This window comes from Hyla sarda, chromosome 2, assembly GCF_029499605.1.
Source record: "Hyla sarda isolate aHylSar1 chromosome 2, aHylSar1.hap1, whole genome shotgun sequence".
NCBI lineage: Eukaryota > Metazoa > Chordata > Amphibia > Anura > Hylidae > Hyla > Hyla sarda.
Genome location: NC_079190.1, coordinates 339,481,926 through 339,508,969, shown reverse-complemented (window position 1 = coordinate 339,508,969; position 27,044 = coordinate 339,481,926). Strand labels below are relative to the sequence as shown.

The 27,044-nt window shown below is 45.7% G+C and overlaps 1 protein-coding gene across 19 annotated transcripts in view; it reads right to left on the bottom strand.

Moving 5' to 3' along the window:
- Nucleotides 1–27,044, bottom strand: part of PLEKHA6 (pleckstrin homology domain containing A6) — a 185,671-nt gene that overhangs the window by 48,005 nt on the left and 110,622 nt on the right. For 14 of the 19 annotated variants that reach the window (XM_056558106.1, XM_056558114.1, XM_056558110.1 and 11 more), the window contains exons 2-6: nt 11,033–11,101; nt 10,847–10,955; nt 7,924–8,025; nt 2,035–2,107; nt 1,332–1,432 (exon numbers count right to left, since the gene is read on the bottom strand). In XM_056558106.1, coding sequence (XP_056414081.1) covers nt 1,332–1,432; nt 2,035–2,107; nt 7,924–8,025; nt 10,847–10,948 — 378 coding nt within the window. In that variant the 5' untranslated portion in view covers nt 10,949–10,955; nt 11,033–11,101. The other 5 variants (XM_056558122.1, XM_056558124.1, XM_056558121.1 and 2 more) reach the window with 4 other exon arrangements.

Genomic DNA, 27,044 nt, shown 5'->3' with positions numbered 1-27,044 from the left:
ACAAAACATGGTCTAATATATACCGTAAGTCAAAGCCTAAAAACAAGAGCATCTGCCCTACAGTAACACATTGTAACAGACTGCAGTTATGTGAGCGTAGTACTAATACAGAATGGGGTTTTACTCTGCAAGTGTAAACCATATTTTTTTCCACTCATTGACAGCAAGAGATCATAAAAATAGTGAGGATTCAAAACGCAAGGTATATTAGGAAGTTGCATAAATCACATAATAAAATGATTAAGCTATATTAACATAGGACTAAACATTATCTTTACAGAAGAAATCAGCTGATGCTAAAGCACAATATTTTGTTCGGTTCCGTTCACCAAATACTTATTTATGTTGTAAGATACTAAATGATGGATCCCCATGCATGAATCCCAAGCACAGTACAAATCTTCAAAAAGGCATCTGAATTTACCAGCCATCCTCAAGCAAATGGCATAGTTTACACTCGGACTGGCTGCATGCATGTGTCTGTATGTGAAACCAATGTTTATGCAACATGCATGCCTGGCCTGTGCCAAGCAGGGAGTGGATAATGTGAGCATGCAGCAGGTACAGCAGGACTTACTACCTAGCACAGCGACTCTGCAGGGGGCAGGCTCTTGGCAGGGGTACGTTCCATGGACTCCTCTCACCAGCACAGGAGGGAAGACAGAACAGGTGAGAGAGGTAGCATACACTGGGGGCTTGCATGACTCAAAGCAAACACCCCCATATGTGGCTCAAATGAATTGAACGATTTATATGACTTGTCGGAACATAAAATAAAAAATAAAATGGATGTCTTAGGAATAAAATATACTAAAGACAGCTTCATGTTTAAAGATTCCCAAATCATTGGATTCAACTGGAAATCATTATAAGGCTGGACTTTAATTCTTGTTACGATTCAAATAATACGACCCAGTAACAGAAAAATACATTTATATAGCAGAACGCAAAAGAAAAGCTGCAAAGTTCATAAATTGTACTTGTAAAGCAAGGCTGTGTAAGAACACATCTGCTATAATATTAAAAATTGTTTCTCTTTTAAACATGCCACTGTCATCAGTAAGTATTTGCCCTAAGAAAGAGCAATCCTTCAACAAAAAGCCATAAGTATTGGATGATATCAGTTCTAAATTGATTCAGTTTCAGATATGAGAACGTCACCTGTATTTTAAAGCATACACCGTGTCAGGAGACAACCTGGAAAAATGTAGTTGTGCGAACGTTTAATAACTGTATAGAAAGATGCATACATCAGCTGGTTCAAATACCCTCATATGGATCAACAAATTGTTACTTGGAAATGCTTACAACAATGCTGCAACCCTACTAACCTTAAAGGTGTGTTTCCGACTGATATTATCCGATGGTTGAACAGGAGCAATGCGAAAACTCAGCAGGGGAATGCTTCCCAAAATGCCCTCTTCTTTTTCATCTGAATTTAAGAAAACAATGAGAATCTTGAAAGAAAGAGGCAAGAAGGAAGAAATGAAATAATGAGGGCGATGGTGAAGGAGACTGAGCAGTAGTGTGCACATGGAACATATAGAATGAAATGTGGATGCAGGGCAGAAGGCACTGAATAACTGGTGAGAAGAAAACAAAAACACCTGCTGCAAAACAATACGCAAGCGAAAGGGAGAGACCTACTAGAGAGTGATAGACAGTGGGCGGATGACATATCGTGACAAAACTGCATTTATGCACCTGACGTAACTCTTTCTCAGTCAGGCTATTTTCCGAGAGCGATGCTGTTTTCATGGGCCCGGCCATAGTAAATATCTTCCCCACAGAGTTAATCCTAGCACATGTATGCCTGCCAGTGATAACAGTGTGTGGGAGGCTTTTCACAAGCACACATAATACAAAAGGCCGCTGATAAATTATTCAGACTCCACCTGTTCCGTGCCTAAGCACAGGTGAATTGGGACAAGCAGCAGATGGGAGAAGAGGTCCTCAATCTATCTGCTTTGGCAGGGGGTGTCTCAGAAAATAAAATAATAACCTGGCACCAGGATTTTAGATTTCTCTAAGTACCTTTGTAATAGAAGAGGCAACGATCAACAAGGACAAACCAGCGCTTGTTCCACTGCTTTACTCCAGAACTGGCCTGCAGATAACAATGATGCAGACCATGAAAGAAAAGAAACAAACAAAAAAAAGAAACACAATATTATAAAGAGAAGATGACAAAAAAACAAAGCACCTGGCACATTTCTAAGCCACGCCAGAAAGCCTGGCAGTGCAAAAGAAGTAAACAGAGCAGAAGTAATTCAATTAAAATTTAGAGATGTAGAAAATACTAAAAATGTTACAAATAACCTGCTGGGGAAGCGGGGAAGCTTTTCTCCAATAGCTAGCTGGAAAAACAGACGATATAGGTGTACAAAGGCAAAGTTACATATCCACACCGTCTATCTGGTGTAGGATTCTATTGTGGCACTTGTAGTCTGCTGCAGGCATCCTCCATTTTATGCATTTTTATTCTGGGGATCGCCCCTAGCAACAGACCACAAGCGTAGGATCTGCTCCCCCAGTATAAATGCACAACTGCATTTGGGGTTGAGCACCTCCAGCCATTTGAGACCACGTCTTTGTTGTTGTTTAAATTTAATACTTGGAGGTGTGTAAATTCCATATGTAATGCGCCTTGAACATCTTCCAGCCAGCATTAAGGTGCAGCTGTGAGGCCGGCAACTATATTAGCCAATTTAGGTGGGGGTTGTAATCTGCCTCCCTCCTACCATTGTATGTGTGCTCAGCCACACTGGAGGGTATCTGGGAGGAGGCTGTGAGTTGGCCTAATGCTGTGGTAATTGCCCACTGGCCCCTGGTTTTGCTTATCATGCACAGGTATATTTAGTGTTAGGTCCCGTGCCACTTGAGAAACCTTGGCGTTGGTGTGCGGGCTCAGGTATGTCCTTCATATAAGGATATACTGGCTAATGTCTCAATTTTAACATCAGTGTTGAGGGTTAGCCAATGTCATTGTTTACATCTACCACAGTAGTGCACCTAAATTCCTGTATTATTAACGGGAAACTCCCAGAAATAATACATAAATGGACATGCAGTTACTCAATGAGGGATGTTAATCAATGTTGGTGTAAGGTAGTATAGATTTTAATAGGGATGTACCATTTTTTTAAGACCGAGTACGAGTACCGATACTTTAATTCTAGTACTCGCCGATACGAGTACTTTTATTTTAAAGGGAATGTGACCCCAGGGTGATCCGGTCTCTGGCGCTGTTTACCGTGCTGATATGTAGGTTCTTGTTGTGTGCAATGGAGGCGGCTGCTGTAGTATGAGCAAAGATTTCTCTCTTCTCCATTGGACAGAACAGGGAATTTGCATTGGTGGCAAGACCGATGTCTCCGGAGCGATTGCGCTGACGTTCACACAGTGAGCAGCGGTAGAAACCGGGTCACCTGCACTATCTACCTATAAATTCAAGTTAGTGCAGGTGACTCTGCTGTAAGATTGCCTTTAATAGTAGGTAGTATCCCCTTGTAGGTAGTATAGATAGTTGCAGACATTAGTAGCAGCCCCCCTGTAGACGGCAGCCCCCCCCCTTATAGACAGCGCCCCCCCCCTCTTGTAGACAGCACCCCCTCTTGTCCCCCTTGTAGACAGCTCCCCCCCCCCCCCCCGCGTGCCCCCCTTGTAGACAACAGCCCCCCTTGTAGACAGTGCTCCCTCTTATCCACCTTACAGACAGCAGGCACCCCCTTGTAGATAGTGGGCCCCCTCCTTGTAGACAGGGACCCACCCTTGTAGACAGCCCCCCCTTATCCCCCTTGTAGACAGCAGGCCCTCTCACTTTGTAGACAGCACTCCCTCTTGTCCCCCTTGTAGACAGCAGGCCCCATCCCCTTGTAGACAGCAGCCCCCCCCCCTTGTAGACAGCAGGCCCCCCCTTATAGACAGCAGCCCCCCCCTCTTATGGACAGCAGGCCCGCCCCTCCCTCCTCTTGTAGACAGTCCTCACCTGCAGCTGTCCTTGGGTGTTGCCGCTCCGCTGTCCCGTTCTCCCGATCACATCATGGCATCCAATGGAGGAGCATGTGACATACACGTAACTCTGCTTCCTCCGTAGCGTTACGCTGGACGCAGGGGAGGAGGAGTGACGTGTGTGTCACATGCTTCTCCATGGAACACCATGATGCGATCGGGAGAACGGGACAGTGGAGCCAGGCCGCACAGCAGCAGGTATCGGACGTGGTATCGGGGACAGTAAACGAGTCCTTGATACCATGCAAATGCCGAGTATACTAGTATCGGTATCGGGACATCCCTAGATTTTGCCCCTGTTAGCTTGGTGTATTTTTTTACACAGTTTCTCAAAAGTTACCAAAATGGTGCACAGACTTGATTAATTCTGCACAATTATAGAAACCAGTGGGCTGCAGAGATTGGTTTAAGCTTTGTGCTCTGGCATCTGACACATTTGTATGAGTCCTATTAGGTGGTGTAGGTTTGCACCAAAAAAGTAGGCTTTGGGCAAAAAAGAAAAACACTTCTAAATTTATTTTGCGCAAATAATAAATGCAGCTCCACTGCAAAAAGTGGTGAACAGAGCACCAAACATTGTGCAAAAAAATGCGCTAAATTAACAGGGACATATAGACCATTAAATTGGTGTAAAGCCAATGATAAATGTGCCCCAATGTCCCTATGACTTGGGTGAACAAGCAAAAATAGAGCAGTACATTTTCATAAGTTTTTACCAACTTAGGGTATGTTCACACTGCGGAATCTCCGCTCGCAGAATTCCACGAGCGGAGATTCTATCTGGCGGCCACCGCCGAAAACACTTCAGCAGTATGACTGAGCGGCACTGCGCCGTCACCATTGATGGCTATGCAGTGCTTGAGGACTTCTGTGCAAAGAATGAACATGTTCTTTCTTTGCACTGAATAATTTCAGCGGCGGAAATGTCCATTGCTGAAATTCCTCAGTGTGCACGAGTTTCGCGGAAGACGCATTCACACTTATGCTAATGCTTGGTTTGCCAAGTTGGCTTGCCGAGCTTCCCTGCCTCTTCTATATGCAGCACTATGCCGGCCTATCTGATAAATATCCCCAGGGTCGCCATCAGGGGGTTCAGCCGGTACCCCAGTAAGGGGCCTGGGCACCCAGGGGAGCAGGGGGCCCTAGGGCTGCTACATGCTGGGACCGGTGCTGGCACGGTCCCTGCATGTGTATGACCGAACCATTCACCTGCGGTCCCCATCGCATAACCGTGCGACTGAGCCAGCAGGTGAAGGGGGCACCCACGGATTCGGGACACCTGTCCCGAATCCCTGAGCAACCACAGCCAACACTGAGTGCGCCTTTAAGACGCACACAGTATTGAGCGTGCGCTCGGCTGCGGCGGCTGATGTGACAGGAAGGTGACACCGGCTCCGTCCTGTCACTCCACCCCGGGCTTCCTGTGTGGCAGCGGCTCTGCAGAGGCTGTCCGCACAGGAAGCCGAGAGAGAAGTGGAGCTGCAACGGCAGCGGGGGAACGAGGCAGAGGTGAGAGGTGTTTTTTGTTTTTCCATGGAGCTGTGTAAAGGGGCCATGTCAGGGGGCATTATAATGTAAAGGGGCCATGTCAGGGGGCATTATAATGAAAAGGGGCCATGTCAGAGGCATTATAATGTGAAGGGGCCATGTCAGGGGCATTATAATGAAAGGGGCCATGTCAGGGGCATTATAAAGTGAAGGGGCCATGTCAAGGGGCATTATAATGTGAAGGGGCCATGTCAGGGGGAATTATAATGTGAAGGGGCCATGTCAGGGGGCATTATTATGTGAGGGGCCATGTCAGGGGGCTTTATTATGTGAAGGGGCCATGTCAGGGGTATTATAATGTGAAGGGGCCATGTCAGGGGGCATTATTATGTGAAGGGGCCATGTCAGGGGGCATTATTATGTGAAGGGGCCATGTCAGGGGGGCATTATTATGTGAAGGGGCCATGTCAGGGGGTATTATTATGTGAAGGGGCCATGTCAGGGGGCATTATTATGTGGAGGGGCCATGTCAGGGGGCATTATTATGTGAGGGGCCATGTCAGGGGGCATTATAATGTATGGGGGAAATGTCAGGGGGCATTATAATGTATGGGGGAAATGTCAGGGGGCATTATAATGTATGGGGGAAATGTCAGGGGGCATTATAATGTATGGGGGAAATGTCAGGGGGCATTATAAAGTATGGGGGAAATGTTAGGGGGCATTATAATGTATGGGGGAAATGTCAGGGGGCATTATAATGTATGGGGGAAATGTCAGGGGGCATTATAATGTATGGGGAAAATGTCAGGGGGCATTATAATGTATGGGGAAAATGTCAGGGGGCATTATAATGTATGGGGGAAATGTCAGGGGGCATTATAATGTATGGGGGAAATGTCAGGTGGCATTATAATGTATGGGGGAAATGTCAGGGGGCATTATAATGTATGGGGGAAATGTCAGGGGGCATTATAATGTATGGGGGAAATGTCAGGGGGCATTGTTATATGTAGGAGCAATGTGAGGAGGTATTATTGTAAATGGGGGCAATGTGAGGGAGAATTATAATGTATGAGGACAATGTTGGGACCTAATACTAAACAGGGCACAGAAGGGACTACTATATGGGGCAGTGTAATACATATAGGGGGTTTGTATATAGTTGAGGACTCTGCTGTAGCGAGGAGCCTAAAATGTTTGTCTGGCAGATTCGGTGAAGACGAGTTGTGATCGGGAGAAATCTTCATGATGACTCAGGACAGATGGAGAAGAAAGAGAAAAGTGAATGACTCAGATCAGAGACGCCTCTGTGAGTATGTAACTATAATGACTTATATAGTCTGCAGCCCCTGTGTACAGCTCAGATCTAATCCTATATTGGGGTTATTGATCTTTTGTATATTGGTTTTTATTCAATAACAATATAGCAGTGTTCGTCAGTGGTAATGGTAGTGGTCATAGTGAGGCGGAATTATATGTCCCTTGTATGGAGGTGTTATTAGTGATATTGGTCTGCGTATAGTGGCTTTTATTTCCTTACATTATGGTGGTATTATTTAGTCACTGCAGAATTAATATGGAGTGGCGATATTATTTTGTGTTTCTAAGCCCGATACGAAGATAAAATCGAGCGCGTGCCACAGTGAGGAGAGGTGGGCCGGGGGGGGGGGGGGGGGGGGATGGTTTGCCCAGACTACAAATTGTGTAAGGAGCCCCAAAATTTCTGATAGCAGCCCTGAATATCCCTCTAGTGACGTGAGAGCCTGCAAGCATGTGAGCGATCTGCTCTTGTAGGCAAAGCTCCTGTGTAGAATGTCACATCACTAGGTCGTGAGAGTGAAGAAATTTAAATATTCATTTAGTTTCCAATTAGTTTCCCTTTAAAGCATGAAGTAACTTCAAGCATCGATACCTAGGACATTTATTCTTTACATTTGTTAGCTCTCCAGTAATTAAATGGTTTAATAATAATTCCCTATATGTTCATTTGATTTCATTACATTATAATTTTTTTTAAAGGAAAACGGTCAGCCTGTTCACCCACACTAAGCCCAATACACTGGGTTATGTGTCCTGTAGGTCCTGAGATATGTCCCCCAGAAGATCCTCTGCGGAACTTGTGCACAGGGGGCAGGGCTTCGCTGGTGCAATTTACATATGTATTGTATGTGACTGTTCATCCTTGTGAAGTGGAGTCACAGACAATAAATATGTAAATTGTGGAGGCGAAGCCCCACTCCCTGTGTACGATTCACTGAATTCATCAGAGGATCCTCTGGGGGACATATCTTAGGGCCTACTGGACATATTTAAGTAAGTGACCCCTAGTTGGACTCCTGTTCACCCACACTATAACCCAGTGTATTGGGTTTAGTGTGGGTGAACAGGCTGGTTGCATTGGTTATCTGACAATTTACCCACCTGTTTATATAACCAGCCTATCTTTGTGACTTCAGCATTTGGATTCCTTTTCATGGAATTGGAGCGTTTCCCAAAGGCAATTCCTTTCTTGGATGGACGAGACTTTATAAAACAAAAGATATTGTGTAATTATTCGTGACCATTACAACATCACTCAGAATGATACTTTATCCCTGTATGGTTTGCTATATTACATTAAGTATACATAAGGGTATTAGTATTGGCTGCTATGTTTTGTTACTGTTGTGTCCCCTCAAAATAACTCAACACATAGCCATTAATGTCTAAACCTTCGCAACACAAGTAAGTACACACTTAAGTGGAATTGTCTAAAATGGGCTCAATTAGCAATTTTCCCTCCACAGTGTTAAGTGACTCATTAGTGTTACAAGGTCTCAAGTGTGAATGGGGAGCAGGTTCAACGTTAAAAGCATTGCACCTCATGGCAAAGAACAGCAGCTCTACATAAAGATTGGCTAGCCTTTGAACAGAAACTGACAGGCCATTCACCTGCAATAAAACCTAATACCCTGGGTTTTACTGTGCAAGTGAACAGCTTTAAAAGAGGGGTTACTTACATTAATCCCTGTAGTAGTTGCAGAGTTATGCCCTTTTTTCTTCTGGTTGCCGAGATCCCCTGCCTACACAATATTCCCCACCTGCCCCGCCCCTGTGATGAATATAATATTAAATTCCCTAGCCTTCCAGGGGATAGCACTCTGCTCTCTGACCAGAGCAAAACCTACAAAAAAATATAATATACAAAATACTTTATAGCAACCAAACTTACAGACAGGACACCCTCTCATTAAAAATACTCTCCTTTAAAACCCAAACCTCAAAGAAAAGTTGGAGGGCACCATGCAGCCAGAGAACAATTGTAGTCCTTCTATACAGATGAATTATGCATATATAGTACCAAAGCATGGATAAGCATGAAGTGGAAGTTTCAGTTACCTGATTGGGACATGCTGTGGTTGGGTTGCTGCACCCAACCACCACCTCAACATGTGTTTTGGGTGTAGCAAGGCACCGGCACCTGGCAGGCTAGTGAATATATTTGCATATTCATCACTGGGGCAGGCAATATTGAGGAGGTAGGGGAACTCGGCGAGCTGGCTCCCCACCGCTCCACCTCCACTGCGGGCAGCAGCATTATAGGAATAAAAAGATTAAACAACCATAACTCAGGACCTACTCCAAAAGATTAAAGTAAGTGACAACTTATTGGGTTTATTGTAGGTGAACAGACTGTCAGTTTCTCTTTAAGAAGATTGTCAAGATCCTGAAACTGAGCTGCAGCACAACAGGCAAGACCATACAGCGGGTTCATAGGAAAGGTTCCACCCAGAACAGGCCTTGTCATGGTTGACCAAAGAAATGAGTGAATGTGCTCAGAGTCATATTCAGATGTTGTCTTTGGGAAATAGATGTATGAGTACTGCCAGCATTGCTGCAGAGGTTGAAGGGGTGGGGGGGGGGGGGGGGTCAGCCTGCCAGTGCTCAGATCATACATCAACTTACATCAAATTGATCTGCATGGTTGTTCTCAAGGAAGCCCCTTCTAAAGATGATGGACAAGAAAGCCCACAGTTTGCTGAAGACAAGCAGACTAAGAATATGGCTTACTGAAACCATGTCCTGTGTTCCGATGAGTCCAAGATAACACTTATACGGTTCAGATGGTGCAAATCGTGTGTGGCAGCAACCAGGTGAGGAGTACGAAGAGAAGAATGTTTTGCCTACAGTCAAGAATGATGATGGGAGTGTCATGGTCTGAGGCTGCATTAGTGCTGCTGGCACTGGGGAGCTACAGTTCATTAGGGAATCATGAATGCCAACTTGTACTGTGACTGAAGTGAAGGATGATGCTCTCTCTTTGAAGACTGGACCACAGGGCAGTATTCCAACATGATAATAACCTCAAACACACCTCCAAGATGACCACTGCATTTCTAAAGAATCTAAGAGTAAAGGTGATGAACTGGCTAAGCATGTCTCCCGACCTTAACCCTATAAAGCATCTGTGGAGCATTCTAGAATGAAACGTGGGGAAGTGCAAGGTCTCTAACATCCATTAGCTTGTGATGTTGACATGAAGGAGTGGAACCGGACTCCAGTAGCAACCTGTGAAGCTCTGGTGAACTCTATGCCCAAGAGGCTTAAGGCAGTGCTGGAAAATAATGGTGGGCACACAAAATGGGCCCACTTTGGGCCCAATTTGGGCATTTCAATTTAGGGGTGTATTCACTTTTGTTGCCAAGGTTTAGACATTAATGGCTGTGTGTTGAGTTATTTTGAGAGACAACAACGTTAAACACTGTTAAACAGGTTGTGAACACACTACTATTTCTTCAGTTGTCACATAAAAAGATATAAATAAATATTTACAAAAATGTGAAGGGCATGTGAGATATTATATTAGCTTCCTTTTGGACAATATATGTTTACAAAGTAAAGAATATGGGGTGTGAACTTACAAGTACCTTAAAAGCCAAGTACAAAAAGTCAAACTTACTCATCCATCCCCTGAGCAACAAGCCAAAACCAGAAATTCCCTTTTGGCTATATTTACATTAATAAAGTGCCAAAGGCCGGGAGTATATGTTGTGGGAAAAGCAAAAAGCTGTTCCAATATGCCGCAACATGCCCACAGAAATAAATAGACCCAATGCATTGTTCTTATGACTACACTGTCTGCTTCACTGCAGCATATGATTTGTGGGACAGAATAGCCTGGTATACTATGTTACTCTTTCCCACAAACTGCGGTAGGTAGATACAACATATTTGTTCTTTTTACTGCACCTCCAGAATTACACACAAAAATGAGTGTAGAGAGGGACAGAAGGACACAAAAATGAAGGATACTAAAAATTCCCCAATAAGTCCACCACATATTATCCAAAAATAGTGAACTTACCCTTATGCTGGGGCCATCTTGAATGGTGTCAGAAACCATTGTGAATGTGGAATTATCGTTGGCTAGGTTACCAGTGCGCTTTCCTCCTGCCTCTGAGCTCATCTCAGACCTGGTTAAGAAAAAGTGTAAGGATTCCAGCACTACATCAGTAATATAGACGCTTATAAAAGAAGATTGCAAACTCACCCCAGTCCAGTTTTCTTTGGGATCAGTCCGGTCACTGGGTGCAGAAAGGTAGTAAGGTGCGCATTGTGGCTGTGAAAAAAAAAAAAGAAACAGGAAAATAACTAAACATATCTCAATTTGGAAGAAAACTATATCAAACAGAATACTGTATCATGAAATCTAAAAATTGCACACAGTGGCAAAATTTTTATCTCAGACCATACAAAGAAGCCATTGTGCAATAAGTGGTGTACATATGGAGGTATTCTTTTCTAGAAGCCACCCAGATCTTCTTAAGGGACCTTGTTAGGTGTGCATGAAGCTTTAAAGTCAACTAGCTGATTGAAATTCATATTTTTTTTTTATTTTCTTTGCTACAAGAGACATTTTCACTTTTTTTGTATTTTATGTATATATAGTACATTAGCAATATATGAAATAGCTTCTGTTCAGGATAATTATTCCAGTCTCAATATCTAAATGGTTCACCATTCATACATACAGATCATTTCTTCTACAGATCCATTTTCCCCAGTAACAACTTTGCAAAATAAAATCAATAAAGTCATCAGTTTCCCCATTGTTTTTTATTTAAACAATTTACCATCCTGCCACATTTGTATTAGGTTATCTAATGTCCTGAACCAGTCTGTTCATTACAATCACCAGAATAACCAAACATATACTGTACATATCAATGTAGTATTATCTTCACATACAATATATAAACATATTACATTAAAACACTCCAATAGAATTTCATATGACCAAAATGATGGATGGGAGACCAAAATGTTTAGGCAAGTGAGAAAAATCACTGTTATACTGCCTGAACCACCACTCATCAGGCTGGTCCCTGGCTTCTCCCTGCCCCACCAGCCTTGATTCACTGATCTCCCCCTATATCCAAACAGAAGAGATCCATTAATAAAAGCTGGTGGGGAGGGACCAGCCCTATGACTCTTGGTTCAGACAGCATGAAAGTGATGACAGATTACCTTTATTATTTGGTTTAACTAGCCATAGACCTACATCAGCATGTGTTTGTGCTTGATTCTAGGCAGCTAGCTTCTTTCAAAAGTCTGTGGCAGAAGTGAATGTCTGCCCTGAAGGGAATTGTATACTACAACATTGAATATAGCGCAAAGTTCAGACAGGTCTCCTGTAAGTCATTACCAATAACAACACTACGGAGAATCTCCATATACCATCAACCATACATGGAACATAGTCTCTTCCCCCACTCCATATACTTCCTTACCATCACCTCACCATAGACAATATTTCTGCCACCAATGGATTATATGCACATAACTTACAGGTTCATTAATATTCTAATCGGCAGGAATGTGACAAACAAAAACATCCCCGGAGATGAATCATTAATCCACCTTCCTACCGAAACACAACGGGCAAGTCAGAATGAGGATATCTCACTCAAGAATCACACATAGAACACCCTTATATATTATACACCTTTAGATCTATCAGAATTATGTAAATAAGGCTGATTCCGGAATTGTTTCACTTGGTATTCACTGTATAATTGTGGCTGAGTCTATGAATAATCTGCATATGTTATGGAACAACAGGCTCTGCGAGTTGTCTGAAGTAATGAAAACACTGGCGTCGGACATGTCATCACCTTTCTATGTCACTGGTGAGCAGGTTCTCGTGGCGAGCAGTTGACTAAATATGTCTAACAATAAGCAAGATTTGTCCATTTAGAATTTTCCATTTCCATTGTTCAAGTTTCCTGACTTGCTTTGTGTTTGCTCTATGTGTGGTTTCCAATTCAAAGCTGGGAATGAAAAGTTGGCACCTGGCTGTTTTGCCAATGGCAGCAATAGGACAGATGATGATAAGAACTCTCACTGCATAAGAGTAATGATAAAAACAAAAAATATATATCTGTAGGACAGTATTAAAATACATTATTCTCCAGAACAGTGAGTTCAGCTGTTTCTATATGGTTAGATACTGCAATGCAGCATTGCATCCCTCTCACTGTCTTCAGGGGTGTCTTGTCAATAATACACTCAGCTGGTGTGTATGTAAACCAGGAAGGGGTTAAAGAGATGTACATACCTGTCTCTTTGGCCGACACGGAACTTAAGCATGTTCTAGTTGTCTCCTGCCCTTAAAGGTGATATGGGAGAGGCAGGTGATGGGAAGAGGGCACATTTGTGCCATGGACATAGGAGGACACAGCAAGGGATAAATGGGAGGAGGGCAGGTCACTTGATGTAGGGGATAAGCAGATAACAGTTGAAAGGTGAAATAAGCTTTGGCCGTCAGTTTTAAGCATCAGATTGATACTAGGCTGCAAAGTATATAAGGCTACTAAGAAAAGTAATTCAGCCTATATATATCAATGACGAAGAAAGGTTTCCAATAAGAATCTAATGCATTTCAGCACTAGTGTCCAGATCAAAATAACCTGCATTGTCTTTAGCTCACAATGAGTGTCATGTACCACATTGCAGTAAACAATTCAATTTAATGCTCTAAAGAAGAAATGAGTCAGGGTCAGAGTCAGTCAAATACAGTTATCTGTCTGATAAATCAAGATGAATGTCGTGTGCAGTCACCAGTTTACCAGCAGGGGGAAGATTTCTATCACTTCTTGAGGCTTCAGTGACCTTAATCTTTTCATTAGAGGGTTGTGTTAGGATATCCTCAATTATCTGTTCCACCCTACCCGAAAATCATGTGCTAAAAGCAAGAAAATCCCTCCAACTTTAACCTCGATTATCATGGATCAGGGCTATGCTCGGCATAAACAGCTTAAATAAGCAATTGCAGGTCAGAAACATCCTGCTCTACATAGAAGACAGGTGTGAAGGCACATGACAAAGTTTTACAAAAATATACAGGTCATACATCTATTTACAGTGCATTTTCTATAATGTATCACGATATCATATAAATTTGCACATAAGCTCTTATGTAACTTTACTTGCCATATCCATAGCACTAGAATTTAGCAGTCCCAAAGGAATATATAAAATTGACACCACTTTGAGACTCTAGTAATGTTAAATGTCTTATCACTAGCATCCTGTGTACACACTGTATTTTTAACATGTATTTTGTAAGAAATGTCAGTAAATAAGACAATGTATTTACTTCATATCTGAAAGGTGTTTTTATGGAGCTTCTCTTCACAGAAAGTTACTTCTTCCTACACTGCATTCCTATACTGAACTCTCTTGGTAGAAAGTTCCTTCTGCCTACACTGTATCCCCCCCCCCCCCCCCCCCACCTCTTTTGTGCGGGTTGCACTCACATCAGGACCAGCCTAAGTGTAGTTTTTGGAGCAAGCTATAGCAGATAAGGTGTTTCCCAGATTCCAGAGTCTGAGAGAAGAAACATCTGGAGTTAATAATAGCTCCAGGAATGTTCATCCCCCACCAGACACACAATACAGGGATCTGTAGCCCCTCAATATCCATGGAAGGGGGCTTAAAGACTACTGAGATTAAGAAGTGGAGGAGAAATATAATAGTTTAACACTTAACCTACCACAGAAATTGCATTTCTACTCTGGAACATATCATTACCATACTTGTTATCTATCTATCTATCCATTAATCATCAGAAAGTCCTTCAAGAAAACAAAATCTATTAATCGACTAAACACCCTTGAGAATGGTCGGCACCAGCAGCATTCTATATAATCTTCTATTCTGCATGCTTAACTCTATTCCTGGTATGTGTGACCATTCATTATGCTATATGAAATTGCTAGTGAAAAGGATCTTGCCAAGATCTATAGAGTCTGGGACTGAACTAACTATAAAGATCATTCTGTTCCACTTCAACATCAAACAATGAACTATAGCCCTTCCTCCTAAGATAAAATCACTTAGAATGAAGATGGGTTGATAAGTGGAAGCCTGGCTTATGGTTTTGGAATAGTTTAATAGACCTGATTTTTGGTGTATGGGACATGTATAAGAAGGTGTGGATGTTTGTATGTTTTCTTTTCTGCCTTCTAGCATAACACTGATCAGTGTTAGCGGTGCTCTGCTGCTCCAGCCATCCAGGTAAGACCCTCGCGCCGTCCTCTCAGCTGATCTGGACATCGCAGTTTCACTGAGATGGTCCTGATCAGCTCTGCTGAGCTGCTGAGATACGTTTACTTTCGTTTTAGACGCCGCAATCAACTTTGATTTCGAGCATCGGCCTATCGGCGGTGGCCGGCAATAACCCTGGGTCCTGGATGCTGATAGCAGTCGGGACACACCGGGTTTGAAGTGTGCTCAGCTCGTGAGCACATTCAAAACCCTGTAATGGGACCAGGGCGTACATGCACCCTTGGTCCGTAAGTACCTATACGCCCTTTGTCCCCAACAGATTAAACTCATTATCAGCCGCACATCCTGACTGCACAAAAGATCCAGTCAGTCAACAAAGTCTTTGTTAACCAACATGGGCCAATTATCGGGAACAAGCGTTACTATGAACACTCATTCACTTGATAATAGCCATGTAAAAGTGCCTTTAGATACTGTTTTCTTAAAGGGGTACTCCGCCCCTAGACATCTTATCCACTATCCAAAGGATAGGGGATAAGATGTCAGATCGCCGGGGTCCCGCTGTTGGGGACCCCGGGGATCGCTGCTGCAGCACCCCGCTATCATTACTGCCCAGAGCGAGATCGCTCTGCACGTAATGACGGCAATACAGGGGCCGGAGCATCGTTACGTCACGGCTCCGCCCCTCGTGACATCACGGCCCGCCCCCGTCAATACAAGTCTATGGGAGGGGGCGTGGCGGTCACGCCCCCTGCCATAGGCTTGCATTAAGGGGACGGGCCGTGATGTCATGAGGGGCGGAGCCATGATGTCACGCTGCTCCGGCCCCTGTATTGCCCGTCATTACGTGCAGATCGAACTCGCTCTGTGCAGTAATGATGGCAGGGTGCCACAGCGGCGATCCCCGGGGTCCCCAGCAGCGGGACCGCGGCGATCTAACATCTTATCCCCTATTCTTTGGATAGGGGATAAGATGCCAGGGGCGGAGTACCCCTTTAAGTATGTTGTACCATTTGAGGAGCTGCTTTGGGGGTTGGTAGGTAACCTTTGTCTATTCTTGAACTTTAAGGGAATCTGTCAGCTCTATTTGCTGCTCATAGCTGTAGACACTATTAGATAGCGGTTAGGATATAAAACCAAAATGTACCTTTCCTGGAGCTGATGCTGGTTGTTAAACTTATAAAATCACCTGTTAATTTATCTCCCAAGTGTCAAGGGAGACACTTGGGAGATACTTTGCCCTCACCTCCCAGCACTTCCTTGACTAAAAAACAGGGCTCTGTACATATATCAATGAGGGGCTGGAGAGTGAGAAAAAGCAAGGAGGCATGCCAGGATGTGGCACTTGAGCAACTCACCTCCACCTGCTTGACACTTGGCTAAGAAATAAAAAGGCAATATTAAAGGTTTGGCAACCATCATCAGCTTCAGGAAAGGTACAAATTGCTTTTACACTAAAACAGCTAATGGTGTCTGAAGTTTTTAGCATCAAATAAAGGGGAGAGATTACCTTAAAATGGTGTAAAAATATATATTTTCTCTGGGCGGATGTTGGGGGGGAGGTCGAAGATACTATAATAAAAAAAAATTAGAGTAACAGAAAGATGATGATGGCTAAAATCTGAATAATCTATTAAAACCAGTGTCATGTTCTAGCCATCACGAGGCATTTATGTGGTATCTGTGGTGACCTAGTGCTGCTGTCAGTGTCTGGTGCCTGGTGCCAAATGTTCCCTTATCTGCTCAAATGTTCTTTGCCTAAGGCAGCACTGTTCTTTCCACAGGTACATATGTGACTGGCCTATCCTAGGCTGATGATATTCAGTGTCCTGTGTTTGTGCCAATTCCTGGCAATGGAGAATGTCTGTAAAATGATCAAGCAAAATAAATCAGTTACTTAAATTATTTTCCGTACAAGTATTTGGTAAAGTGGCAGTACAGGATATGTGCCATTTAACATTACTGACCTAAGCTGGTCATACACCTGAGACAGCTATCAAAAGAATGTCAGTACCTCCCGTAGACATTTACAGTGGAAAAGGGAAAGCCACTGCCAGACACCACTGACCTTGGCTTAATTGTCCTGAGAACAAAAAAAACAAAAAAACATTGGGCATGTTGTAATCCAGCTGCCTGACCCTTTCCTCAGCCATCATAATCTGTTGGGATAGAGTAGGGAGGCCACCATACACATTAGATAGTTGCCTGGTCCCACTGAAATTGGCAGGTTCTACTGACAACAATCTAATGTGTATGGCAAGCTTTACAGCATTGGCCTTCAAAACCTATCAAGACCTACAAGTCTAAACTTTCAAGTCTTTATTTTTGTGATATTCCACCCAGCACCCATCTAACCCGATAACAAGAAGAAAGCCAATAGTTTATATGGGTGGAGATGGAAAATTTCTTGGAAAATCTCTTTGTGATTAACATGGCTCACAAATCGGTTGAAGATAGACAGATATACTACAGACCTTTGTTGTTCTTAATACACCAGTGTTACGCCGAGCGCTCCGGGTCCCCGTTCCTCCCCGGAGCGCTCGCCTCATCTTCGTTGTTGCAGCGCCCCGGTCAGATCCACTGACCGGGTGCGCTGCGGTCCCGCCTTCAGCCGGGATGCGATTCGCGATGCGGATAGCGCCCGCTCGCGATACGCACCCCGGCCCCCGTACCTGACTCGCTCTCCCTCGGTCCTGTCCCGGCGCGCGCGGCCCCGCTCCCTAGGGCGCGCGCGCGCCGGGTCTCTGCGATTTAAAGGGCCAGTGCACCAATGATGGTGCCTGGTCCAATCTTCCCTATTAGCTTAATTGCTTCCCACCTGTTCCCTGGCTATATCTAGTCTCCTCCCTTGCACTCCCTTGCCGGATCTTGTTGCACTTGTGCCTAGTGAAAGCGTTCCCTTGTCTGTTCCTAGTCCGTGTTCCTGACCTCCTGCCGTTGCCCCTGACTACGATCCTTGCCGCCTGCCCCCGACCTTCTGCTACGTCCGACCTTGCTTCTGCCTACTCCCTTGTACCGCGCCTATCTTCAGCATCTTCAGCAGCCAGAGAGGTGAGCCGTTGCTAGTGGATACGACCTGGTCACTACCGCCGCAGCAAGACCATCCCGCTTTGCGGCGGGCTCTGGTGAAAACCTGTAGTGGCTTAGAACCGGTCCACTAGCGCGGTCCTCGCCATCCCTCTCTGGCACAGAGGATCCACCACCTGCCAGCCGGCATCGTGACAGTAGATCCGGCCATGGATCCCGCTGAAGTTCCTCTGCCATTTGTCGCTGACCTCACCACGGTGGCCGCCCAGCAAGCCCGACAGATCGCCCTTCTAACCCGTCAGCTGTCGGAAATGTCCACCATTTCGCACCAACTTCAGTCGCAACTTCTCCAGCAATCTTCTCCTCCACCAGCTCCTGCACCTCCTCCGCAGCGAGTGGCCACTCCTAGCCTCCGCCTGTCCTTGCCGGACAAATTTAATGGGGACTCTAAGTATTGCCGTGGCTTTCTTTCGCAATGTTCCCAGCACTTGGAGATGATGTCGGACCAGTTTCCTACTGAAAGGTCTAAGGTGGCTTTCGTGTTCTGCCTTCTGTCTGGAAAAGCCCTGTCATGGGCCGCACCGCTCTGGGACCGCAATGACCCCGTCACTGCCTCTGTACACTCCTTCTTCTCGGAAATTCGAAGTGTCTTTGAGGAACCTGCCCGAGCTTCTTCAGCCGAGATTGCCCTGCTGAACCTGGCCCAGGGTGTTTCTTCCGTTGGCGAGTACGCCATTCAGTTCCGTGCTCTTGCTTACGAGTTGTCCTGGAATAGTGAGATTCTCTGCGCGACCTTTAAAAAAGGCCTATCCAGCAACATTAAAGATGTTCTGGCCGCACGAGAGACTCCTGCTGACCTACATGAACTCATTCATCTAGCCACTCGCATTGACATGCGTTCTTCCGGATGGCGTCTGGAGCTCCGCCTGGATATGGACTTTGTTCGCACGAAGCGTTTTTTCTCTCCGGCTCCTCTCTCCTCTGGTCCTCTGCAATCTGTTCCTGTGCTTCCCGCCGCGGAGGCTATGCAAGTTGACCGGTCTTGCTTGACACCTCAAGAGAGGACACGACGCCGCATGGAGAATCTTTGCCTGTACTATGCCGGTACCGAACACTTCCTGAAGGATTGTCCTATCCGTCCTCCCCGCCTGGAAAGACGTACGCTGACTCCGCACGAAGGTGACACAGTTCTTGATGTCAACTCTGCTTCTCCACGCCTTACTGTGCCTGTGCGGATATCTGCCTCTACCTTCTCCTTCTCTACTATGCTCTTCTTGGATTCCGGATCTGCAGGAAAATTTTTTTTGGCCTCTCTCATCAACAGGTTCTACGTTCCTGTGACCAGTCTCGCCAGACCCCTCTACATCTATTGTTTTTACAATAAAAGATTGGACTGTCTCGTACGTTTCCACACAGAACCCCTCCTAATTTGCATCGGACCTCATCACGGAAAAATTGAGTTTTTTTTCCTCAGGTTCTTTGGCCCCAAGAAGAGGGGGAGACCCAAGGGGGGGGGTACTGTTACGCCGAGCGCTCCGGGTCCCCGTTCCTCCCCGGAGCGCTCGCCTCATCTTCGTTGTTGCAGCGCCCCGGTCAGATCCACTGACCGGGTGCGCTGCGGTCCCGCCTTCAGCCGGGATGCGATTCGCGATGCGGATAGCGCCCGCTCGCGATACGCACCCCGGCCCCCGTACCTGACTCGCTCTCCCTCGGTCCTGTCCCGGCGCGCGCGGCCCCGCTCCCTAGGGCGCGCGCGCGCCGGGTCTCTGCGATTTAAAGGGCCAGTGCACCAATGATGGTGCCTGGTCCAATCTTCCCTATTAGCTTAATTGCTTCCCACCTGTTCCCTGGCTATATCTAGTCTCCTCCCTTGCACTCCCTTGCCGGATCTTGTTGCACTTGTGCCTAGTGAAAGCGTTCCCTTGTCTGTTCCTAGTCCGTGTTCCTGACCTCCTGCCGTTGCCCCTGACTACGATCCTTGCCGCCTGCCCCCGACCTTCTGCTACGTCCGACCTTGCTTCTGCCTACTCCCTTGTACCGCGCCTATCTTCAGCATCTTCAGCAGCCAGAGAGGTGAGCCGTTGCTAGTGGATACGACCTGGTCACTACCGCCGCAGCAAGACCATCCCGCTTTGCGGCGGGCTCTGGTGAAAACCTGTAGTGGCTTAGAACCGGTCCACTAGCGCGGTCCTCGCCATCCCTCTCTGGCACAGAGGATCCACCACCTGCCAGCCGGCATCGTGACAACCAGCTGTCTGCCTATGGCCACCCTCAAACAGGCTACAGACATAAGCATAAATTAACTGCAAAGCATACAATTCAGCATGATTGTTAGTTACCGCCTTGTAAAATCTACACTTATGATGGATCACAACCGGCAATGAAATGAAACAGTTATTCAAATATGTGCAATTCACTACACATTCAGGATACATAAACTTTATGCTAGATCCAAGACATGTCCACATAAAATTAGCCATGTGACTCACACATAAAAATAAGAATAAACACACACAATGAGAATCTGACAACAACCCAAAGCACCACAAAGATATTTACACCACTAGAACTATTCTATGTACTAGGACCCCTTCTGAATTCAAATTTGATCAGATCAGATGGCATAAAGTCAGAACCTTACCCATTCATGTGGGATGGTAATTGGAGATCCATAGCAAAGAAGTATATCACAGTGAAAAAGTCAGGCATATAGCAAATATAACCAAGTAAAAACAAAAGATCCACGGCACTCACCAATTCCTTATTTGTACTTTATTTACGCATTGTAACAAGTTTAGATAATGAGACAGAGCATGCCTAAAACACTGACCTATGGCCGTTTCACATCATTGATAGAGATGTAAAATTTCTACACATTTTGAACCCATGTAAAAAATTTTTGCCGGAAAAAAATACATTTTTAGAAAATTTTTAATCCAGAGTGGAGTAGCTTTAAAAATTTAAAATAATTTCATTGCTGGATGTTGGTCTCGCTATTTTACTGAGAGGAGAAAAATTAAAACAATACACTAGGTACCCAGACACTATGCCAACATCATCTGTGATGGGGGGCAACATTAATAGGTATTAGATCTGAGAGGACAGAAACATCAACTACTGTAAACAAACAACTATTGTAATACCAATATGATGGAGCCCAGCTACAACCCAACTAAACTGATACCTTTTTACCTGCAGATCCCCTACAGAGAGAAATGTACATTGCTCTTCTTTAAAAATTCCATTCGCAGTTTTATACATATATATATATATGTTAGGGATGTCCCCATACCATTTTTTTAAGACCGAGTACGAGTACCGATACTTTAATTCTAGTACTCGCTGATACCAAGTACGAGTACTTTTATTTTATAGGGAATCCGACAGCATGGTGACGCGGTTTCTGGCACTGCCTACCGTGCTGATATGTGGGTCCTTGTTGTGTACAATGGAGGCGTCTGCTGTAGTATGAGCCAAGATTTCTCTCTTCTCCATTGGGCAGACCAGGGAATTTGCATTGGCGGCAAAACCGATGTCTCCGGAGAGATTGCGCTGATGTTCACATGGTGAGCAGCGGTAGAAACCGGGTCACCTGCACTATCTACATATAAATTCACGTTAGTGCAGGTGACTCTGCTGTAAGATTGCCTATAATAGTAGGGAGGATCCCCCTTTAGACATTAGCAGGCCCCCCCCCCCATTAGACATTAGCAGGGCCCCCCTTTAGACATTAGCAGGGCTCCCCTTTAGACATTAGCAGGGCCCCCCCTTTAGACATTAGCAGGGCCCCCCTTTAGACATTAGCAGGACCCCCCTTTAGACATTAGCAGGGCCCCCCTTTAGACATTAGCAGGGCCCCCCTTTAGACATTAGCAGGGCCCCCCCTTAAGACATTAGCAGGGCCCCCCCCCTTTAGACATTAGCAGGGCCCCCCTTTAGACATTAGCAGCCCCCCCCCTTTAGTCAGCAGGACCCCCTTTAGACAGCAGGACCCCCCTTTAGACATTAGCAGGGCCCCCCCTTTAGACAGCAGGGCCCCCTTTAGACATTAGCAGGGCCCCCCTTTAGACAGCAGGGCCCCCTTTAGACATTAGCAGGACCCCCTTTAGACATTAGTAAGGCCCCCCCTTTAGACATTAGCAGGGGCCCCCTTTAGACATTAGCAGGGCCCCCCTTTAGACATTAGCAGGGCCCCCTTTAGACATTAGCAGGACCCCCCCCCTTAGACAGCAGGGCCCCCTTTAGACATTAGTAGGGCCCCCCTTTAGACATTAGCAGGCCCCCCCCCCCCTTAGACATTAGCAGGGCCCCCCTTTAGACATTAGCAGGACCCCCCTTAGACATTAGCAGGGCCCCACCTTAAGACATTAGCAGGGCCCCCCCTTTAGACATTAGCAGGGCCCCCCTTTAGACAGCAGGACCCCCTTTAGACAGCAGGACCCCCCTTTAGACAGCAGGGCCCCCCCCTTTAGACAGCAGGGCCCCCTTTAGACATTAGACGGAACCCCTTTAGACATTAGCAGGGCCCCCCTTTAGACATTAGCAGGGCCCCCCCCTTTAGACAGCAGGGCCCCCTTTAGACATTAGCAGCCCCCCCCCCTTTAGACAGCAGGGCCCCCTTTAGACATTAGCAGCCCCCCCCCCCTTTAGACAGCAGGGCCCCCTTTAGACATTAGCAGGACCCCCTTTAGACATTAGCAGGGCCCCCCTTTAGACATTAGCAGGGCCCCCCCCCCTTTAGACATTAGCAGGACCCCCCTTTAGACAGCAGGGCCCTCCTTTAGACATTAGCAGGGCCCCCCCTTTAGACATTAGCAGGGCCCCCCCCTTAAGACATTAGCAGGGCCCCCCCCCCTTTAGACATTAGCAGGGCCCCCCTTTAGACATTAGCAGCCCCCCCCCCCTTTAGACAGCAGGACCCCCTTTAGACAGCAGGACCCCCCTTTAGACATTAGCAGGGCTCCCCCTTTAGACAGCAGGGCCCCCTTTAGACAGCAGGGCCCCCTTTAGACATTAGCAGGACCCCCTTTAGACATTAGTAAGGCCCCCCCTTTAGACATTAGCAGGGGCCCCCCTTTAGACATTAGCAGGGCCCCCCTTTAGACATTAGCAGGGCCCCCTTTAGACATTAGCAGGACCCCCCCCCCCCTTAGACAGCAGGGCCCCCTTTAGACATTAGCAGGACCCCCTTTAGACATTAGTAAGGCCCCCCCTTTAGACATTAGCAGGGGCCCCCCTTTAGACATTAGCAGGGCCCCCCTTTAGACATTAGCAGGGCCCCCTTTAGACATTAGCAGGACCCCCCCCCCCCTTAGACAGCAGGGCCCCCTTTAGACATTAGTAGGGCCCCCCTTTAGACATTAGCAGGCCCCCCCCTTAGACATTAGCAGGGCCCCCCTTTAGACATTAGCAGGGCCCCCCTTTAGACATTAGCAGGACCCCCTTTAGACATTAGCAGGGCCCCACCTTAAGACATTAGCAGGGCCCCCCCCCTTTAGACATTAGCAGGGCCCCCCTTTAGACAGCAGGACCCCCTTTAGACAGCAGGACCCCCCTTTAGACAGCAGGGCCCCCCCCCCCTTTAGACAGCAGGGCCCCCTTTAGACATTAGACGGAACCCCTTTAGACATTAGCAGGGCCCCCCTTTAGACATTAGCAGGGCCCCCCCACTTAGACAGCAGGGCCCCCTTTAGACATTAGCAGCCCCCCCCCCTTTAGACAGCAGGGCCCCCTTTAGACATTATCAGCCCCCCCCCCCCTTTAGACAGCAGGGCCCCCTTTAGACATTAGCAGGGCCCCCCTTTAGACATTAGCAGGGCCCCCCCCTTTAGACATTAGCAGGACCCCCCTTTAGACAGCAGGGCCCTCCTTTAGACATTAGCAGGGCCCCCCCTTTAGACATTAGGAGGACCCCCGTTTAGATAGCAGGGCCCTCTTTAGACATTAGCAGGACTCCCCTTTAGACAGCAGGACCCCCTTTAGACATTAGCAGGACCCTTCTTTAGACATCAGGGCCCTCCTTTAGACAGCAGGCCCCCCTTTGGACAGCAGGCCCCCTGTAGACCGCAGCCCTCACCAGTGTGGACAGCTCACCTGCGGCTGTCCTCTGTCGGGTGCTGCCGCTCCACTGCTCCGTCCTCCCGTCCGCATCATTGCATTCTATGGAGGAGCATGTGACATACACGTCACTCTGCTTCCTCCGTAGCGTTACGCTGGGCGCAGGGGAGGAGGAGTGACGTGTATGTCACATGCTCCTCCATAGAACGTCATGATGCAGACAGGAGAACGGGGCAGCGGAGCGGCAACAGGTATCGGACATGGTATCGGGGACATTGAATGAGTCCCCGATACCATGGAAATGGCAAGTATTGGCCCCGATACCGATACTAGTATCGGTATTGGGACATCCCTAATATATATATATATATATATATATATATATATATATATATATATATGTTTTGTGAGAAGGTGAAAGGTATTGTGGTGGATGGGTGTTATGTGTCACCAAGGCTCCTGGTTTGGTGAAGTAAAAGCCGGTATTATTCAGTGTCTATTCTGTGATGCAGATTGACACTATGGCCGTAGTATGGCTGGAAGGCCAATCTGGGACAGCTCTTACTGGGAATGACCAAGTGAAGGGTGGGGGTCATTCCTCACACAATCCAGCCCGTCTTTTGTTGGCCTTAAAGGCAACCTGTTTCACCAGCTGAGGGGGATTTGCTAGTTGCAGCTCACACTGCCAGAGAGAGCTGAGAGTGGAGTTCTTCCCTACGTTTGCTCCAAGGTTGGAAGCTGGTGAGCAGCCTGCCCGGAGGCCTGGAAAAGACTTGGTCTCAGGTGTGAACAAACACCTAAGGAATACAGGTGGACTTTTGTTACATTTTCCTTTGTTCTGCATTTAAAGACTGTTTGCTGTGTGACAAGTGTGAAGAAAACACTGAACTTTTATTTGGAAAATACTGCTTCCTTGCCTCTATACTGCAACCGCACCTATTTGCAAGAGCGAGTCATCACATTATATATATATATATATATATATATATATATATATATATATATATATATATATTAGAAAAATCGATTTGCGCGATTATCGCGATTTTTCATTTGGCAATACTGAATCTATACAAAATATTTTTGAATCTATCCTTTTAGGGATGTGGAATTTGCATCTCCTGATGCCCGGAACAGCATGTCCCGGGCGTCAGGGGATACAAATTCCACATTTGTGGAGCCGGTCAGGTGAATTTTTACGACCGGAGGGCTTAGCTCTGCTTCCTGCTGTCCCGTGGCTCTGTCATTGATAGAGCTTGGCTTGACTAGGCTCTATCAATGGATCGCAGATCAATGGAGTTCAATAGAACTCTATTCATCTGTCTGAGGAATCTAATGATTCCTCCTAAAAGTGTAATGAAGTGTATAAAAAAATAAAATAAAGTTTTAATAAAAGTGTAAAAGACATTTGTTTTTGAGACAGAATCAGGATATATCGCGATGTATGGTCACCTAGACGGTATCGGGATATATCAAATCGCCACACTGGTATCGCGATTCGAATCGTATCGCCAAGTTCTTGGCGATTCACACCCCCAACGTGTGTGTGTGTGTGTGTGTGTGTGTGTGTGTGTGTGTGTGTGTGTGTGTGTGTGTGTGTGTATGTATGTATGTATGTGTATATATATATATATATATATATATATATATATATATATATATATATATATATACTAACAGAAAAACACAATGTTGCTACAGCTAGTAATAGTGTTTTGCTTTAAAATGTATTTTTATAAATTTTAAAGCAGGGTACAAATGGTTTTTAAATAGATATTATACAATAAAGGAGTTTACATGCTATGAAACATATTTAGTTAATGCTTAGCAAAGAACTATGCACAATGCAGTTATAGCTGTATAGAATAACAAAAGCTGAATATCCACTAGAATTACTGTATAATTTCCACTACTGAATAAACTACTATTCACCTGTTAGTTAGCTGCCCATTGCTAACTGAACATCGGGGTTACCTAAATTATATAAACCACATGACAGACACCATGTTTATTCCAAATCAGTTCCCCCTATGGACGTATAAGGCCCCTTTCACACTACCATTATGATCCGGTAATGTGACGGCCGTCAGGACTGCCATGGAGAATAGCGGGGGGGAAAAATAGTACTTGCACAGTCTTTTTCTCCCTCTATTCTCTCTGAAAATAGCGGTGCCCGACGGACCCCATTGACAATAATGGAGTCCAAAGGGACCCGTTATTGCCCATTGCACTCTGATAAAATGACGTTCGTTAAAATCCCCCCCCCCCCCCCCCCCCCAAAAAAAAAAAGTTTGACGGCCGTAATTGACGGGGCGCAACGGTAGTGTGAATGTAGCCTTAGACAGGACTAATCTGTGCCATATCTATTTTTTCTTTTTAGACATTGATATGATAAGACTTTATGAGCAAAATTCTAAATATGAGTATTATAGAAAACTGCGTGACCTATACAACTGAAATCATAATAACATTTTTCGGTATGTATGATGAATTTTCATGACTAATAACTGATCCTTTTATTGCTGATTGTTTTGTGCCTTTATCACGAACAATTCTAGCTATAGTCTCTTAGAATCATCTGAATTGTAGAGATCATTGTGAGAAGGATCTTCATTTAGGGTGACGATGCAACCACCCCAGCCTTCATTTGTTTTCTTTCAGCATTGTTTTAGTCAATAAAGTGACAAAGGTATCTTGACAGAACACACATGTGGACAGCCTGCCAGACACATTCTGTTCTCCATTTATATGTTCTTATCTTATCACCTCGGTAAAAACAGCACAGGGTCATAAGGTTAGACAAAGTGTATTGCTGGGATTAGATGGGGACATGAAGACAAACAGGTCCAAACAGACTCAAGGAATCCTTATGGTTTATGAGCAAAGCATGGAGCAGTTGTCACTGATGC